Source organism: Felis catus, chromosome D2 (assembly GCF_018350175.1).
Source record: "Felis catus isolate Fca126 chromosome D2, F.catus_Fca126_mat1.0, whole genome shotgun sequence".
In the NCBI taxonomy this organism is placed as follows: Eukaryota; Metazoa; Chordata; class Mammalia; order Carnivora; family Felidae; genus Felis; species Felis catus.
In genome coordinates, this window is record NC_058378.1 from 15447607 (window position 1) to 15464770 (window position 17164).

The following is a 17164-nucleotide window of genomic DNA, read 5'->3' on the forward strand; positions in this document are numbered from 1 at the left end:
ATATATATACACATATACATATATATGTATGTATCGTGTGTCCATGTACATATGTGTGATTGTGTCTGTGAGTATAATAAAAGTCACATTTATAAAATAAAATTCAGGACTAATACCCATCTGTTTAAAATAGAGAAGTTTATGTAGAGAAGTCCATTAGCAATGTGAGTCTGTACTTCCTCTCTTCCCTTCTGCTTCTCTTCCTGGAAATGCAACTGAGCTCATCTGCAGAAAAAAAACACAGTGCATTTGGTGGTTTTCTTTCAAAAGCCCTTTTCAGGTTAGTTGTGCTTTTCTCCCTCAAATGTCAACATTCCCGTCTCTATCCCCAAATAAAGAGTAAAGTAAAAACTTCTTCAGACCCATTTCTTTTCTTACTGTATCTCTGACTCGACAAGCTCAGATCCTTCTAGAAATGTGGCTGCGAATGCTCCCGATGCTGAGGAAAGCCACCATCCGTCTGGCCTTTGCTCGTCTGTAGGGCAGGGCAGGATAAGGCCGGGTAGGGCAGGGCAGTCCTGCCTGCGAGACTAGGCAGGGGGAGAAGGGCGGGCCCCGGGGGATGGACACAGGGGGTGTCATTAGCAAGGGGACAGGAGAAAGGAATAAAAATGGGACAAAGGTAGTTTATCTTGTTGACCCCCCATCTTAATTCTGTAAAATAATTCTGAAGAGTTTCTTCTTATGTTCAAGTTGTTTATTTAGGGGTGTGTGTGTGTGTGTGTGTGTGTGTGTGTGTGTGTGTATGTGTGTGTGGTAGATTGTGGAGCTGTTAAGCAGGACCATGTTCTGCGCGAGAAAAGCAAAAGGAAAGCTTTCAGTAAGCTTCTCTTCCTTCCTTCCCTTCCAGGCACGCTTACGCCTTCATTCTCCAAGGAGAATACCTGTGTTTTAAAGTAATGTGTGTAAAGGAAAGGCTGATGTTTCCCCAGTTGTAACTTGCTGTAATCATCAGTGTCAGGAAGTTCTTCCTTAAATCATATTCACGTTCCACCGCTGATGCCGAAACGCATTTCCTCTGGTTTGATCTTCAATCAATGGCACCCAGATTCCTCTCTTCCCAGCGTCGAGAATTATGGGATGATAGACCCATAAAGGTCATTTCCCTTCCATGCATTTCCTCCAAGCTTCACTGTTTCCCCTTCTTTAATCCATCCCTGTAATCTTCTCTCTGTGTATCTTTACAGTGACACCCAGCCGTACCCATCCTGCAGCGTGACCAGGTCCCTGCCTGGGAGCCGGTCCGTGCAGCCTGGAAACATGGCACCCCTCCATGGCTTGGAGCCCCGTCCACTCACGTTCATTCCTTGTCGCCTTTTGCACCCCAGTTCCTTTCTCAGTCCTCCATGAGCTCCCCTGAGCTCCCCCCAGAGCACTTTTCTAGGTGCTTGTGGTATTGTTTGTTACAGCCAGCCCTGAACCAGGCAGTTACCTCAAGAGATGTCCAGCACTGTTGACTGGGGGATGAATAAATGAATAAAACAGACTGTAAAGCCAGGAACTTATGATCGATAGTGATTGTGCAAAGCATACTAACCATTTTTATGGGAGGTGTGAGAAATGCTTGTATTTTGCACAGTCAACAGTATAAACGTTTAGGGTAATGGAGCATACCGAGCCCTGAACTAGGGGCTTCCTCCTAGTCTTGCCGCCTTGGGTAAGTCTTTTCCCTTCTTCTTGTCTTCTTACTTGATCAATACCTTGAAGGGGTGAGTCTGGCTCAGCTCTGAGATCTCATCCAGATCTAAAATAATTTTTCCCGAAGATGGCATGGTTTTGCATATTTTGGCACTCTGCACATGAAAGAGTAACTCATGTTGATATCCAAGTTACTGAGTAGCTCTGTGTGTATAGTGAGAGTGAGCGAGAGCAAGAGAGGAATCTGTATCTGTCTATTTTTTTTATCTATTACTGTTGCCAATACGAACAAGGTTAAGCCCTGGAGTACAGAGCCAAGGGAGATCCAAGCAGTCTGCGTTTTGCAATCTGTCCAAGTGCAGGGACACCCGGGTTCTAAGACACAATTGTGTGAAGATATGAGGTTGAGGCAGAAAACATGCAAATCAGTGCCTGGAATATGAATACTTCTTGCCATCCCACCCTTGTTCTGGGAAGAGCACTTAGCCATTCTGGCATCTCTCTCCTTTTACTCTGTTGAAGGAAATATTCATTCCTTGCATCCCACCCCTGTGGCCACACTGCCATTTGTTTATGTCTGACAGTTTAGCCTGAAGTCATTAGTTATGCTTAAAAGAAATCACATGTATGGAGGAGTGAATACAGATGTTTACTGCCACAGGACCAGAAGGAACAGAATAGCTTCAAGTCATAGAGTGACCCGTCAGTTCAGACCGTGAAGCTTGGGATGCTAGTGTCGCATCTTGGCAAGGTCAGATTCATTTCTTGCAGAGGGGTTCCTCTTTTCCTTGTAGAAACAGAAGGGATAAACGGGATCTACAAAATCTCATTGTTCTTTTTGCCTCCTGGAGAACGACCGAAGGACAATTTTAATTTTTTCAGGAAATACGGTTTTACTGCTGTTCTCAGTCCTGTTATGTATCTGTTATGGTCTGAATGTCCATGTTCCCCCCAATTTCATGTGTTGAAATCCTAGCCTTCAGGGTAATGGTATTAGGAGGTGGGGGCTTCGGGAGATGCTTAGGTCATGAGGCTGGAGCCCTTGTGAGCGGGCCTAATGCTCTTATAAGGGAAGCCTGAGAAACCCCCTCACCCCTTACAGCAAGAAGGAGCCAGCTCTGAAGGGAAAGTAGGTTTTCTCCAGATACCAAATATGTCGGCATCTCGATCTTGGACTTCCCAGCCTGCAGAACCGTGAGCAATACATTTCTGCTGTTTATGAGTCTACAATATTTTGTTAGAGCAGCGCGACTGGACCGTGACAGTGACTTCGTAAAACCTATAGTAAAAGCAGACGTTTATTGAGCATTTTACGCGGGCCACTCCAAGTACTTCAGACGTAGTATTTCATATACTATTTGCAACGACCCTAGGGGGCGTGCCCTGTGAAATTCTCTTAGATAAGGAGACCGAGGCTTAGTGGCTTGCCCAGTGTCTTAGTGTAAATAATCAGCACAGTTTGGACCAAAGTGGCAGCCCGATGCCAGAGTCCATGCTTTCAATGACTGTTGTGCCCTGCAGAAGAGGGACCTCCTGTGTACTTGTAGGTACTAAGAAGATCTGTGTCGTTCCCCTCCTTCGGTCAGCATTATATAGTGAGGAAGCAACAGTTGCTCAGATACAGTGCATTGGTTCTACACATATTTATTAAATGTCTTTCAGGGCCAGGGGACTGCACAAGGTGCTCAGAATATGCTGGGCTAAAGTGGATGAGTTCCTGCTGTCAACGGGCCAGGCCCAGTGGGGGGATCAGAGGGCAATCAAACAGTCACTTACACAGATGCACAATCACAGACTGGGACAAATGCTGGGACGTAGAAGGAACGGGGACATGGCTGACCTCCTACGCCACTGTTTCTGATTTGATATTTTAACCTTCCACTTGCTTTTGTACCAACTGCTGTTTCAGCGGGTGAAAAGGGAGGGTCCCTTATACTGACCTTTTATGTTTGCACTGGAGGGATTTAATTAAGTACAGAACAAATGAGATTAGGTAAGGGGTAGGGGGCAGATAAAGTAGGTAAACTTAATTGTTTAAATAGATTTCGTCCAGATTTAATTGTCTGTGAAGACCATCCGTCACGGGTGCTCCTGCTTTTCCAGTTACTTAGAAACTAACGTTGACATACCCCTTGGCAGTGAGCAAGGCTGTTTCAGATCAGGTCATTACAGGGGACATTGTCAAGAAAGGGGACATTGTCACCTTTCACAGAGGAGGAAGCTGAGCCGTGGAGAAGTGAGGGACCTTCCGCAGAATCACGTCTTCCAGGAAGTGATGAGCTGGCATCATCCTGCCAGTGCTTGCTTGTCCCTTGACCTTTCCTCTCTGTTCCATGCAGTGACGATTATTTCCATGGTCATGGCTACTAAATCCTTCTCAGAGTGTTTCTTTCCCCCAGCATTTTTTATGGGCTGCATGTAAAAGGAATGCCTGTACCGTCACAAAATTGTGAATGAAATAAATACATAGCATAGGCAAGTACAGAGGAATCAATGGAAGGAAACGGAGTTTAGCAGGTTTTTCCCTTTCGGAAAACTTTTTGTTGTTGGTTTTGGTGATAGCCGAATATAAAGCCCCAGGTGGGCGGCCAGAGCAGGGAGCCGAGGAGGACACGTGGAGTACACACACAGGTACCCGAAAAGCCGAGAGCTTGGCCTGTCCAGAAGGCTCTGCAGGGAAGGGACCACGTTCTCCTGTGTTTCTTCTGTGCAGTTAAAAGCCCCTCCCTTGACTCCCGGGAGCCTCTGCTTCCTGCTCTGTGAGTACCTGGCCCCTCACTGTCAAGTTGCCTGTCCCACCTTACCGCAGGATCCTCCCTCCCCGGGGCCTCGTGTCTGCCCTCCTCACGAGCGTGAGCCTCGATGCCTGGCACATAGTGGGGGGTGGGGGGGAGCCGATGAATGTTTCATGGGTGGACTCTTAGGGAAGAAGAAAACTCTCAAACTTCAGAATAACTTTTCTGTCACTGGGGCCGCTGTTTGAAGGAAAAATGAGCGATAAGGTCAAAGAATCCCCTTTTCTCCGCTAGTCCAATCATGCAGGTGGCACTTTACTGCCAGGTCCACATTTAATCTAAGCTACTTAATTTCTTCACCCTCTTTTCTTGCTGAAGATTCTTTCCCACACAGGTCATAGAAGAGGGGCCGATGTAATCATGAAAACTGAAACCTTGCAGTCCCCTCACTCACAGATCCATTGATGTGCTGACATTTGTGCCCAGAATGGGGGAACTAGAGATGAAAGGCCACCCCCCTCGGAGTCTGCTCTAAGCATAACTATATTCAGTGGCTCTGAGATGAGGGAGCGAGTCCTACCCATGGCCACAAATAACAGAAGTGAGGTATCTTAAGTGTTGACGTAGAAGTGTTTAAAGGCGTTTTTGATACACGGAGGAGGGCTCCAGTCTGCCTGGGAAGCAGGGAGGCAGCACCAAGCAGGTGGGACTTGTTATACGGGGTGCTGAAGCATGAGTAGGAGTTTGCCAGGTAGAGGAGAGTGGAGTAGGGTCAGAGCACGAGAGCCCTTTGTACAGACGGAGCCCTGTGTGTGAAGGCAGTAGGGGAAGCAACATAGCTTTATGACTTCGCTGCTGTGCATATTCTAAATGGGAGGAACGAGGCTGCAAACATGGGCTAGGGTCAGATCCTAATTGGCTTATGTAGCCTCCTGTGGAGTAGATTTATTAGGCAATGAGGAATCATTGAAAAATACTGAGTGAAGGCCATAGTGCGATGTGCTCTTTTAGGTGAGGAGGATGATTCTCTTGTTATGTGGAAGACACATTGTGGGGTCTGGGGAGTGGGGTGTTTGATCCCCCCATTATGAAGCTATCAGCAGTAGAGCTGGAAGGAGAGAGACAGCAGAGGCTTACCCAGTGGGATGTCAGGAAAGGAAGGGAGGCCTGGGCAGGTGTTGGACGATGTGAAAATCAGCTGACTGGGGACCGTGGAGAGGAAGCATCTCTCAGGACAGCCAGCTTTCTGGCTCAGGGCGCTGGGCGTCAGTCACCAAGTAGGGGCTGCATTGAACCCTCTTGTGTCAAAAGCTTTAAAAAATGGCCCAGGGCGCAGATGCGTACCCTTTGCAGCCACCCTTGAGTTTGTATTCTTTTCCTTTTCTAAAGAAGAGGAAACGAACCCAGCGCTCAAAGATGTTGAGTAACTCAGCCAAGGCCTCACAGCTCACGTGTGGCAGCGCTGGGGTTCAAAGCTAGGTTCGCCCAGCTGGAATCCCACCCTGTGCAAAGCTGCTGCCCCCACGGGGAGGTGCCCCACGTGGAGGAGGCTAACGGGTCCCTTGCGAGGCCGGGGTGCGCTGAAGGAGGGGGATAGAGATAGTGGGGGGGGGGCTTTTTTTGATTTTTTAAGATGTCAGCAGAAGCATTTCTATAGGCAGGGCGGAAGGAGACAGCGGAAGGAGAGGATGCCTTTCCTCCATCTAGGGGATGCGGTGCAGTCAGGGGACTCTGTGGGTGCCAGGGCGGGGCTGGCGTTAGGACCCAGGCAGTGCCACCCTCCCTCGGACACAGGAATCAGGGCTTTGCGGAAAGGAAACTCCAAAGGGAGCAGTGAGGAACAGAGGCCCCTGGCTCCCGGGAAGGGCAAGTCGGTGGGGTGGGCATCTGCAGGGAATCAGGGAAGCTGCCTCGGTGCCTTCAGGACGCTGGGAAAGTCAGAGCCTCACGGAGGCGCTGGTCCTCGAGGCTTGCGGGGGAGGAACCGGTCAGCGTCGCCTCTGGCCTGTCCAGCTGCGGCTCAGCAGCTCCCCCAGGGTTGCTGTCTTCATTTCCCTTCCAGATGCTTCTAGACCCTCACTATGGGTGGAGAGGAAGCACTGCAGCTTAACTTCCAGGAAGGCGAGGCCTGTGGACTCGAGACCGCTCCCTCCACCGAGGGCCAGGCGATAGCTTGGCCTTCACATCTCAGCTGTCCCAGATAGGAAAGGAACACAGCTGAATCATTCGTTTGTGTATTTTATTTTACGCACAATGATCAACTCAGCCTTGTTGAGTTAAAAAGGATCAGCATAGGGGCGCCTGGGTGGCGCAGTCGGTTAAGCGTCCGACTTCAGCCAGGTCACGATCTCGCGGTCCGTGAGTTCGAGCCCCGCGTCAGGCTCTGGGCTGATAGCCTGGAGCCTGTTTCCGATTCTGTGTCTCCCTCTCTCTCTGCCCCTCCCCCGTTCATGCTCTGTCTCTCTCTGTCCCAAAACTAAATAAACGTTGAAAAAAAAAATTTTAAGAAGGATCAGCATCTTGAGAAAAAAGCATTGCAGTCTGGGTCTCAATTCAGCTTTTGGAAGGCACCGGTAGATTCTGTCGGTGGTCCCTGAAAGGCTGAAGGTTTCTTTGTGGATGTTTGTGTTGGAGAGGGTGCCAGGGATGGGCGGAAAGAGAGCTGGGTCCCGGGTCCCCACTCCGCTCACCGTGGGAACACATAAGGCCTAGGCTCTTTTCTTCCACCCTGAGGACAGCGTATTGATTACTGGTGTCTGTGTTTCTATCACATCAAACCTGACTACCTGGCTCCTTTCGTTTAAAACCATTCTTCTCTTTCTCGAGGACTGTCTTTAATTTGTCATTCAGTCCACTAGTTGATCTCTTAAGCCGTGTTTCCCTGTCTTGTACCTTTTACACCATCGAATACATAAACACTAGGAAATACAGTTCTTGTCATTATCATTAGAAATGAATTCAGAAGAGGCAACACATGATTAACGTTCATCTTCTAAGTCCTAAATTTCAGGAAAGATTAAGTAAAAAATATTCTCAGGAAAGATGAACGAAATATACTCTCATAAACATGTACACGTAGTTTGAGATGCCCCCACTCCTGCCCTGGCATGTGTCAGAATCGGAATTGGTTTCCATGTTGGCCATCAGGTGCCGGTGACGATCCCGGGACACCGTGCCCGGCTGGCTGGACCGTGGGGATGCGTGCCTCCGTGTTCTATAGAGAGCGAGTTGATTTTTGCACCACTCCTTGGAATGACTTGGCATCTGATGTCTTTTCCTCAGGAACCGTGGAGCACTCAGCACATCCCAGCGCTGTTTTCAGCCTTCTGTGGCCTCCTGGTCGCGCTTTCCTACCATCTGAGCCGGCAGAGCAGTGACCCCTCTGTGCTCCTGTGAGTAACACGCACCGCTGTGCCTGGTTCCCGTGGCCCTCGCCTTGTCACAGGGGCGAGAGGGCCATGGCCCCCATGGTGGCTGGACTCCTGTGCTGTTCACGCAGCCAACCACCCGGTGAGGACGGGAGAGGTGCAGGACCGGCCAAACACTAATGGAAATCAAGCACCAACTTTTAGCGAACATTTAACCTCTGCTCTTGCTTTTGGAGTAAAACGCACAGCGCCAGGGACACAGGGCTGTTAGCTCCCAAGTGCTGCTTTTGAGTTTCCTTTGGGTGAATTGTGTGGGCAGCTCCCACCTCAACAAGGACCCTTTCCGGGCCCGTGAAGCAGAATCGCTAGGTGGTTACCCTGTGGAGACTTGATGGGCATCTCTGCAAGGTTTGCAGTTCGTTCTGTTGTTTTTTGTTCCAAACAGGGCCGTGCCCACATTTTAAAATATATTTAATACTAATCTTTAGTCACTTGAAATATACTTTCCTACCTTCCCTTTAATTGTGCCTTTTATTATTTTTACTTGAAATGTACTATCTTCCCTTTAAATTGTGCCTTTTATTATTTTTTTAAAAAAATTTATTTGGGGGAGAGGGAGAGAAAGAGTATGCAGGGGAGGGGTGGAGAGAGAGAGAGGGACAGAGAATCCCAAGCAGGTTCCACACTGTCAGCACAGAGCCCGATGCGGGACCCAAACTCATGAATCGTGAGATCAATACCTGAGCTGAAATCAAGAGTCGGATGCTTCACTGACTGAGCCACCCAGGCGCCTCTAATTGTGTCTTTTAAATCTTTGATAAATTTGCACTTGGGAAGTAGAAACACTTCCTGGGATGCCAGAGTTTCAGATAGCAATCATCTCATGTCATTTTTCCAAATGTACAGATGTTGACCATAACTGTGTGGGGGCCAGAGAAACCATTGTTTAGGCTGCCACATGCAGCAAAATAAAAGACGCGGGAAATGGGCAAAAGTTACATGTGGTTTGTGCAGTTTTTCACGTCAAGTATTTTACTGAACTGTTGAGTTTTGCTGCTATTTTTATGTGCGGAGGAAGCCCTGATGGGCTGACACAGAGAAGCTCTGTGAGCTTCGCTGTTGGCAATCAGCTGCCCATTCCTCTTGAGGTCCTTGACTCCTTTAATTAGGAGGGAATCTGAGAATCAAAACATTAGATTTGCGACCACCTGAATACACCTTTATTATGAATTAATTAAAGGAGTGAGCCCTTGCTTTGGTCATCTGGGAGTGAGAGGTCTCAGGTGAGGCTATTTGCCTCGAACGTTGTGACAGGCACATACTTTAAAGAGTATAACCTGTGTGTTTGTTCGTTTCCAGGTCCTTCATTCATTGTAGATTGCTTCCTAAATTTCTACATCAGAACCTGGAAGAGTTGGCCGCCGACCCTCTTCCTAAGAAGATGAAAGGCTCAGTGGTGAGATATTTGTGTTGCATAATGTACATGAGGATTTTGTTTAACCTGGCTTGGCACGTGCTGGCGAAGCTCAGGTTCTCAGCGGGGCCCTGGCTAGGCGGGAATGACAGTCACTGGTGCAGAGAGAGGTGCCTTGTCTTGGTCTACAGTTGGCACATGGACTGTTGAGCCACCTGGCAGGTGTGGACCTTTGACAGCCCCTCGAAGGCAGATGCTATATATGCCACGGTCACTCCATTGGTCCTCAGCTGAGGGCAGTTTGCTCGGCTCTTTGAATGAAACGAGTTCGGTCAATGCTGCCCCCTGCTGGTGCCAGGCAGCAGGCCAGCTGCATACAAATAAAAGCTCATCTGCCAAGCTGGTTTCTAGTGGGCTCCACACAGTCCTCTCCACACCTTCTGGCCTCAGCCTCATGCTGAGCTCAGAGTGCGCTTCCCACGTTCAGGGTTGACACTTGCACAGCCCTTGTGAGGAGCCCTTGGGTTTTAAGACTTACATCTGGGATGTTGGAGAGGGGAGCGACTCTATGGGATGGAGCGTGTGAGGGGAGAAGGAGAGAGGTAAAGAAGGAAGAACAGAACACAGAGACTTTAGAAGAAGGATGCTCTTTTCTGTTCGCCGGGAAAATGGCTTGGGGTTGTTTCAAACATCATCTGAGGAGGGGTAGCGTCTTTGGTATCATCTTCCAAACGTTACCACTTTCAAAAGCAATGCTCATTTGCTGTGTAATCTGCCATTCGAGTGTTGAGCTTGGGGTGATCTGCTGGCTGGAAGTCATGCCTTTCCTATGTTTTTGAGGAACGACGGATCAATGGAAAAGCGGCAAATGACCCATTGATTGCAGGCTCCTCCAGCCAGGAGATGCGTCTCATTTGTCTTGGCCTCCACGGTGCCAAGCGCCTGATGCTGATAACTGCCGTTGAATTTAGATGAGATTCAATCGCAATCCGCAATTTCAAGACAATGTGCAGGACTCAGGCAACAGGATAACATTTAAAAACTTCACACCTAGCCCCCTGTGCCTTTGAGTGTGGGTGCAGTTCAAGCCAACACATTGAGGAACCAAAGCACAGTCACCGTGACTAAGGACGTGGTTCATGAATTTGACAAGCAGAGGTATGTTTACAAGCAGGGCAGGAGGTAAAGCAGCTGGGGCCGATAGGATGGCAGCTAAAAAGGGAGGAACACATTGACACTGAAACATCGCATCAGCAACCTGATCTCTGACATCTACACCAGGAGATTTACAGGATCAAACTTGACATTCCTAGGTCAGTTGCCATAAAGTCCTGGAATGGCCCGATGTCTCCCCCAAAGGTTTCCTATAGGTATCTGAGAAAAACTGTTCTCCCCAAATGTTCCCTGATTTCATGGAATCATGAGGATGCTTTCTGATTTGTTGCCTTGAAAATAACGTATGGACAACGAAGAAATCCACCAAGAAGGTTGCTTGGCAGAGGCTGACAGCATTTCCTTAGATGTGATGAGCTAGGAGTTGCCTTCCCCAGTTTTCATACACTTTGAAACGCTCTGTATAGTGAAGCGCACATAACCTGTGGGTGATTTATTGTGACCTGTGTTCTCTCTGAAAAGTCTTCCGGTCTAATGAGAATATTTTAATAGGACTACCACATTTAGATTTTAGAGGTTGGTGTATAAAACCTTTTGTGCCCAAGTGCGAGATTTCTCTCTTTGTCTCTGATTTTATTTCTCTGTGTCTGTCCGGCTCTCTCTTTTTTGCTCCCTCTTTTCTTAAATTTCATTTTGTATGAGAAGTCCCTAAGGAGCCTCCTTAGATCAGGTTTCCAGCCCTTCCTCCTATTCCGATTCATTTGGACTGTGCCAGGGCCTGGGGATCTGCATGTTTACAAGGCTGTCCCCACAGACGGGTCTTCCAGGGACCTTGATCGAGAACTAGAGATACCTAGAGCTCCATCAGTGGGCTTCCACCTTTCCATATGATCATTGCCAGCTATGCACTCAGTAACAATGTGAACTTTCCACTCCTGGTTTAGTTTCTTCTTATCCGTCTGCCTCATGAGCTTGTCTATTTCTTTCTTTCTTTTTTCTTTAAGTTTTTTTTCATGTTTATTTGTTTTTGAGCAAGAGACAGAGCATGAGCAGGGGAGGGGCAGAGAGAAGGAGACACAGAATCTGAGGCAGGCTCCAGGCTCTGAGCTGTCAGCACAGAGCCTGATGTGGGGCTCGAACTCACGAACCACGAGATCATGACCTGAGCCAAAGTCAGACGCTCAACCGACTGAGCTGCGCCCAGGTGCCCCTTGATCTTTCTGTTTCTATCCTCACTCATCCTCCTCAATCCCTATACTCTTCACCCATTCAGATATGCTACTTCCATTGTATCTATTTTTCTCAGTTCCTAGAAACAAAAAATAGACCACCAACAAAACAAACAACGACCTCATTCTTATTTGTACAATTCAAACAACTTCTTTGTAACCACTGGTTGTATCATCTAGGTTTCTCTGGCACCGTGCTGTCTATATCTGCTGTGTGTGTAGTTTGGAACCAGCGCCTTTTTAAAAAATTTTATTTATTTTATTATTTATTTTTGAGAGAGAGAGAGGAAGAACGAGTGGTGGAGGGGCAGAGGGAGAGGGAGAGATTAGAGCCTGACATGGGGTTCATGCTCATGAACTGTGAGATCGTGACCTGAGCCGAAATCAAGAGCCGGAAGCTTAGCCAGCTGAGCCATCCAGTGCCCCGGGATGAGGCCTTCTTCAGCTTCTTTTTTAGGGTTGGAGCATGAAGTACTACATAAGATGTCACAATGGGGGCGCCTGGGTGGCGCAGTCGGTTAAGCGTCCGACTTCAGCCAGGTCACGATCTCGCGGTCCGTGAGTTCGAGCCCCGCGTCAGGCTCTGGGCTGATGGCTCGGAGCCTAGAGCCTGTTTCCGATTCTGTGTCTCCCTCTCTCTCTGCCCCTCCCCTGTTCATGCTCTGTCTCTCTCTGTCCCAAAAATAAATAAAAAACGTTGAAAAAAAAATTTAAAAAAAAAGATGTCACAATGGATTTTAAATATTCAATGTACTAAGCCCCAATATATTAATTAAACATGCATAGAATCAACATTAAAATAGGGAGCCAAAACCTTAATATAATTGAATATTGTTTTGGAAGTTCTGGCTTGTGTTAAGTCCTAAAAGAAAAAAAAAAGTAGATTGCATTACTGTATACATTTAGTGCACAGCAAAGTTTTTAAATATCGATCATGATCAGTATAAGAATTCACAAATACCCCTAGAGACAAAGAAACTTAGACAAGCAAGAGCATTCTAACACATCAGAAATAACTTTGGAAAATATAATAAGACCATAATCCCACTCACAATGGCAACAAAATACATGAATTGATAATAGGAAACATTTTACCAAGTAATGTCAGAAATAAAGAAAACCACAGCAGTCTATTAAAATGCAAATGGGCTTCTGAATAAGTGGTGATAAATAGACATAACCTGATTTCGGATAGGAAGGTCGAGATTTATTAAATGCCAATTCTTCCTAATAAATTTATAGGTTTAACATAGTTCAAAACAGTTCCAGAGGAATTATATTCACAACTTGGGGAAATGATTCTAAGATTCACTTAGAAGAATAGCCATTAATAATAGCTTTAAAAAATCTGAAAAAGAAGAATGAGAAAGAGGAACTTAGCACTTTGGGATTTAAGAGTATATTATAAAGATTGAGTAATCGGAAGAAAAAAAAATGAGACTGATCCAAGAGTGGAGAATGGGATTAGTGAATCAGTAAAACACAGAAAGGAGACAAATTATTTATAGGAATGTATTATGTGAAAACTACGTGTCACAATCAAGAATTGATTAATCAGTGTATGGTGCTGAGGTAATTGTTTAGCAGTGGGAGGGATAAAAAGGGATTTTATGTGCTGATCCCTCACCAGAAAGAAAAAGAAAGATCAAACGAGACTTTTCCATCTCTCACGTTATGGCAGGCTGACTTATTATAGCCAAACTCTCTGCTGATTAAAACTGAAAATTCTGAATAAAATACAAAAAAAAAAAAAGTCCTTCTTGTATGTGAAAAAAAAAGTGACAAAAGATAAGGAATTATCAAGTCAAAGTCTGAGTGAACAGGGAAACCTGGAGGAAGCAGAGGAGGAAACTGCTTTTGCCTCAAGAGCACCTGCCCAACCAGGGGATCTTGAGCCTCAGTGTTCAGCCCTCAAACTGCGGGGAAGAGAAAAGAAAGCCCAAAACTGCCAAGATGGGTGTGCAGTGGGGACCCACACTGAGTCACCCAGCCTCAGTGGGAGGATGAACCAGAAGGAATCAGTTGCATCCTCCACAGTGCCTGGAGAATGCAAGGTATTGGCCTCGGTGCTGAACACAACGGCCCTGGATCCCTGGGATGTTGTAGTCCACTCCGCTGTGGGCTTTCAGTCCACATTCTGACACCCCTAACCCCTAAATTTATGTAGTGAATTTGAAGCGGCCCCCACCTAGGAACACCTCATGGCAATACGAAACACACATCCTCTCTAGAGGATCCTTGCCTCCTAGGTCTCCACGTGTTCCCCAACCCATTTTTCTAAGGGAAATGAGCAGCTCTCGCTAAAAAAACGTAAAAGCTACACAAGGAAACAAGGAACCAGCAGAAACAGGTCTTCAAGTACTTGAAGCACTTGAACTACCAGACGCATTTTAAAACTACTTAATGTGTTTAAAGGAGTAAGAGGTAAAACTCACAGACAATAGAAAATACTAAAATGATCCAGCATGTTTGAAAAAAATCCAAATAGAACTTCCTAAATGAACAAACAAAAAATGGGAAAAATGAAGCAGTTGAAGTCAACACACACACACACACACACACACACACACACACGAGATTAGATACCTCTGGTGAGAGAATTCGTGGACTACAAGACAGAAGAAAGTACCCAGGATGCAACACTAATAGACAAAAAAATTAGGAAATACAACAGAAAGACAAAGACAGGTGACACAGACTAAGAAGATCTCAAGTATATGTAGTCAGAATTCCAGAAAAACGGGAGAGACTGGAGCCTAATCAATGTCTGATGAGATGATATCTGAAAATGTGCCGGAATTGATGGAAGACACTGATGTAGGGACTCAAGAGTGCCAGTGAATCACATGCAGGGTAAAGCAAGGAAGAGAGAATCCACACAGGACAAACCTTAGTGAAAGTGCAGATATCAAAGACACAGACCATCTTAAAGCAGTTAAACAAAAGAACGGATTACATTCAAGTGAATGATGAATGGAAAGCTCCCTTATCAAAACCCATCATAGAAGCCAGAAGTTTGATGTATTCAATGTCCTGGAAAGAAAGTATCTGCCAGGGTAGAATTCTATGCCCAGTGAAAAGATCTTTAATTTTTTTTTAATGTTTTGTTTATTTATTTATTTAGAGAGAGAGCGAGACAGCGTGAGCAGAGGTGGGGCAGAACGAGAGGGAAAGAGAGAAAGAATCCCAAGCAGGCTCTGTGCTGGTGCCCCCAGTGAAAATATCATTAAAGAACCAGGGACAAAATAAAAATATTTTACGTAAACAGAAGCCGAGAGACTTTCGCTAAATGTAGTTCTGAGTGATGTTCTTCAGATGGTCTCAGACAGAAAGTCTAATTCGCAAGAAAGAACAAGGAGAAAAAAAAAGTGGCAGATACATTGGTAAATTCAAGCAAACATTAGCCGTACAAAACCATACAAGGGTAACATAAAACTCTGGATGGAAGGAGAAATGGACTCCAAGACTTAAAAATTCTTCGTAATGTCCCGGAGGCAAATAAAGATCCTGATTAAGACTGGTAAGTCAAGTATGCTTATTGGAATGCTTATTGGAAGTATGCTTATTGGAATGTTCAGTGTAACTGCTGAAGGAGTAGAAACACAGTGTGTAACTTCCTACTCACTACAGAGGGAGGAACAGAATGACGAAACAAAAAAATGGCTCTTCATAAGTAACAAAATAGAACAGGCCTCCTCTGTGATGCTCTGCTTAAAAGTCAGTTCCAGAAGGGTTATAAGCCTAAATAGGAGATTACAAAACCTGAGAGTGCTTAGAATCATAATAGAGGAAATTATCTTTATGATACCTCCAGGGTAGGGGAGAATTTTTTAAATAAAAACAACAAAAAATTGAAGTTCACTGAAATTATGACCTTTGACTTATCAAATAATGCCCAAAAAGAAGACTTAAAAAAATAAGCCACAGAATGGGAAATAACGTTTAAAATATGTATAGTAGGTAAAGCACCAGTGTAGAGACGAATACACAATTACTATAAATCAACAAGAAAGCCAGATTTGTTAATTAAAAATGGCCAAAAAGGCGGCATCTGGGTGGCTCAGTCGGTTAAGCGTCCGACTTCGGCTCGGGTCATGATCTCGCGGTTTGTGAGTTTGAGCCCCGCGTTGGGCTCTGTGCTGACAGTGCGGAGCCTGGAGTCTGCTTCAGATTCTTTGTCTCCCTCTGTCTCCACTCCACTCCTGCTTGTGCTCTGTCTCTCTCTGTCTTTCAAAAATGAATAAACATTAAAAAAAAAAAAAGGCCAAAAGGCTTGCACATGCACTTCACAAGAGAGGAAATAAAAATAGCCAAAAACATGAATATGTATGTAAGCTAATTAATAATCAGGAACCTCCACACTAAAAGCACACTGTGTTACCATTTCACTCTTGCCAGACTGACAAAAAATTACAAGTTCCCACAGTGTTAAGTGTAGAGCAAGGGAACTCTTATGAACTGCTGGTGGTGGCATAAATCACTGTGTATATTTTGGAAACAGTTTGGGATCATAAGGTCGAAGATGCATATATACTACAGCCAGAAATTTTACTCTTAGATTTTTATCCCGGAGCAAATCTTGCACATTTATACCAGAACACACACGTAAGATTGTTCCTTTTAGCAATAATTCCTAAGAGCCCTAAACTGAAGCCGCTAGAAATTCTACCAACGGTGCAATAACTAGTGTGCAGCAGAACAGATCTTACTGGAGCCATATGCAATGGCACGGGTGAGTCTTGACCATGTGATGTGGAGCAAAGGAAGCCAGACACCAAAATGTCTCATATAGTGCCATCCGTTGGGTAAAAATAGACAAACAATTCCATATGGAAGTCGCAAAATCATTCTTGTTTAAAAAGCAAGAAACTTATTTTCACCCAAGTCAGCATAGTTAATGCGGAACCCCAAGAGGGGATAGAAAGGTTTGTGATCAGAGAGCCGCATAAAGGGATTTCTTGGGACTAGAAATGCTAGATTTCTTGAACCAGTTGGTAGTAACTGAGATGCTTACTTTATAATTATTTTTTATCTATCTTCTATCTATCTGTCTATCTATCTATCTATCTATCTATCTATATCTATCTATCTATCTATCTTTAAGTTTAATTACTTATTTTGAGAGAGAGAGAGCAAGGGAGAGGCAGAGAGAGAGAGGGAGAGAGAATCCCAAGCAGGCTCTGCACTGTTAGCAAGGAGCCTGACCCAGGGCTCGATCCCACAAACCATGAGATCATGACTTGAGCTGAAACCAAGAGTTGGACACTCAACCAACTGAGCCATCCAGGCGCCCTTTTTTTTTTTTTAATTTTTTTTTCAATGTTTTTTATTTATTTTGGGAGAGAGACAGAGCATGAACGGGGGAGGAGCAGAGAGAGAGGGAGACACAGAATCGGAAACAGGCTCCAGGCTCCAAGCCATCAGCCCAGAGCCCGACGCGGGGCTCGAACTCACGGACCGTGAGATTGTGACCTGGCTGAAGTCGGACGCTTAACCGACTGCGCCACACAGGCGCCCCCAGGCGCCCTTTATAATTATTTTTTAAATTATATTTATCTATTTTATGCACTTTTTTGTATTCCTGGCTTACAATTTTAAAAATGTAAAAGAAATTTTCCCAAAAAGGTATGAAATAAAATCAAACATTTATTCAAATTCTAGAAAGGG

The 17164-nt window shown here is 45.5% G+C and overlaps 1 protein-coding gene across 6 annotated transcripts in view; it reads left to right on the top strand.

Annotated features, from left to right (window-relative positions):
• PCNX2 (pecanex 2) overlaps positions 1–17164 on the top strand; it is a 299548-nt gene that overhangs the window by 125923 nt on the left and 156461 nt on the right. For all 6 annotated transcript variants that reach the window (XM_045039935.1, XM_023240399.2, XM_023240402.2 and 3 more), the window contains 2 exons: positions 7656–7765; positions 9101–9197. In XM_045039935.1, coding sequence (XP_044895870.1) covers positions 7656–7765; positions 9101–9197 — 207 coding nt within the window. The remainder of the gene's footprint in view (positions 1–7655; positions 7766–9100; positions 9198–17164) is intronic.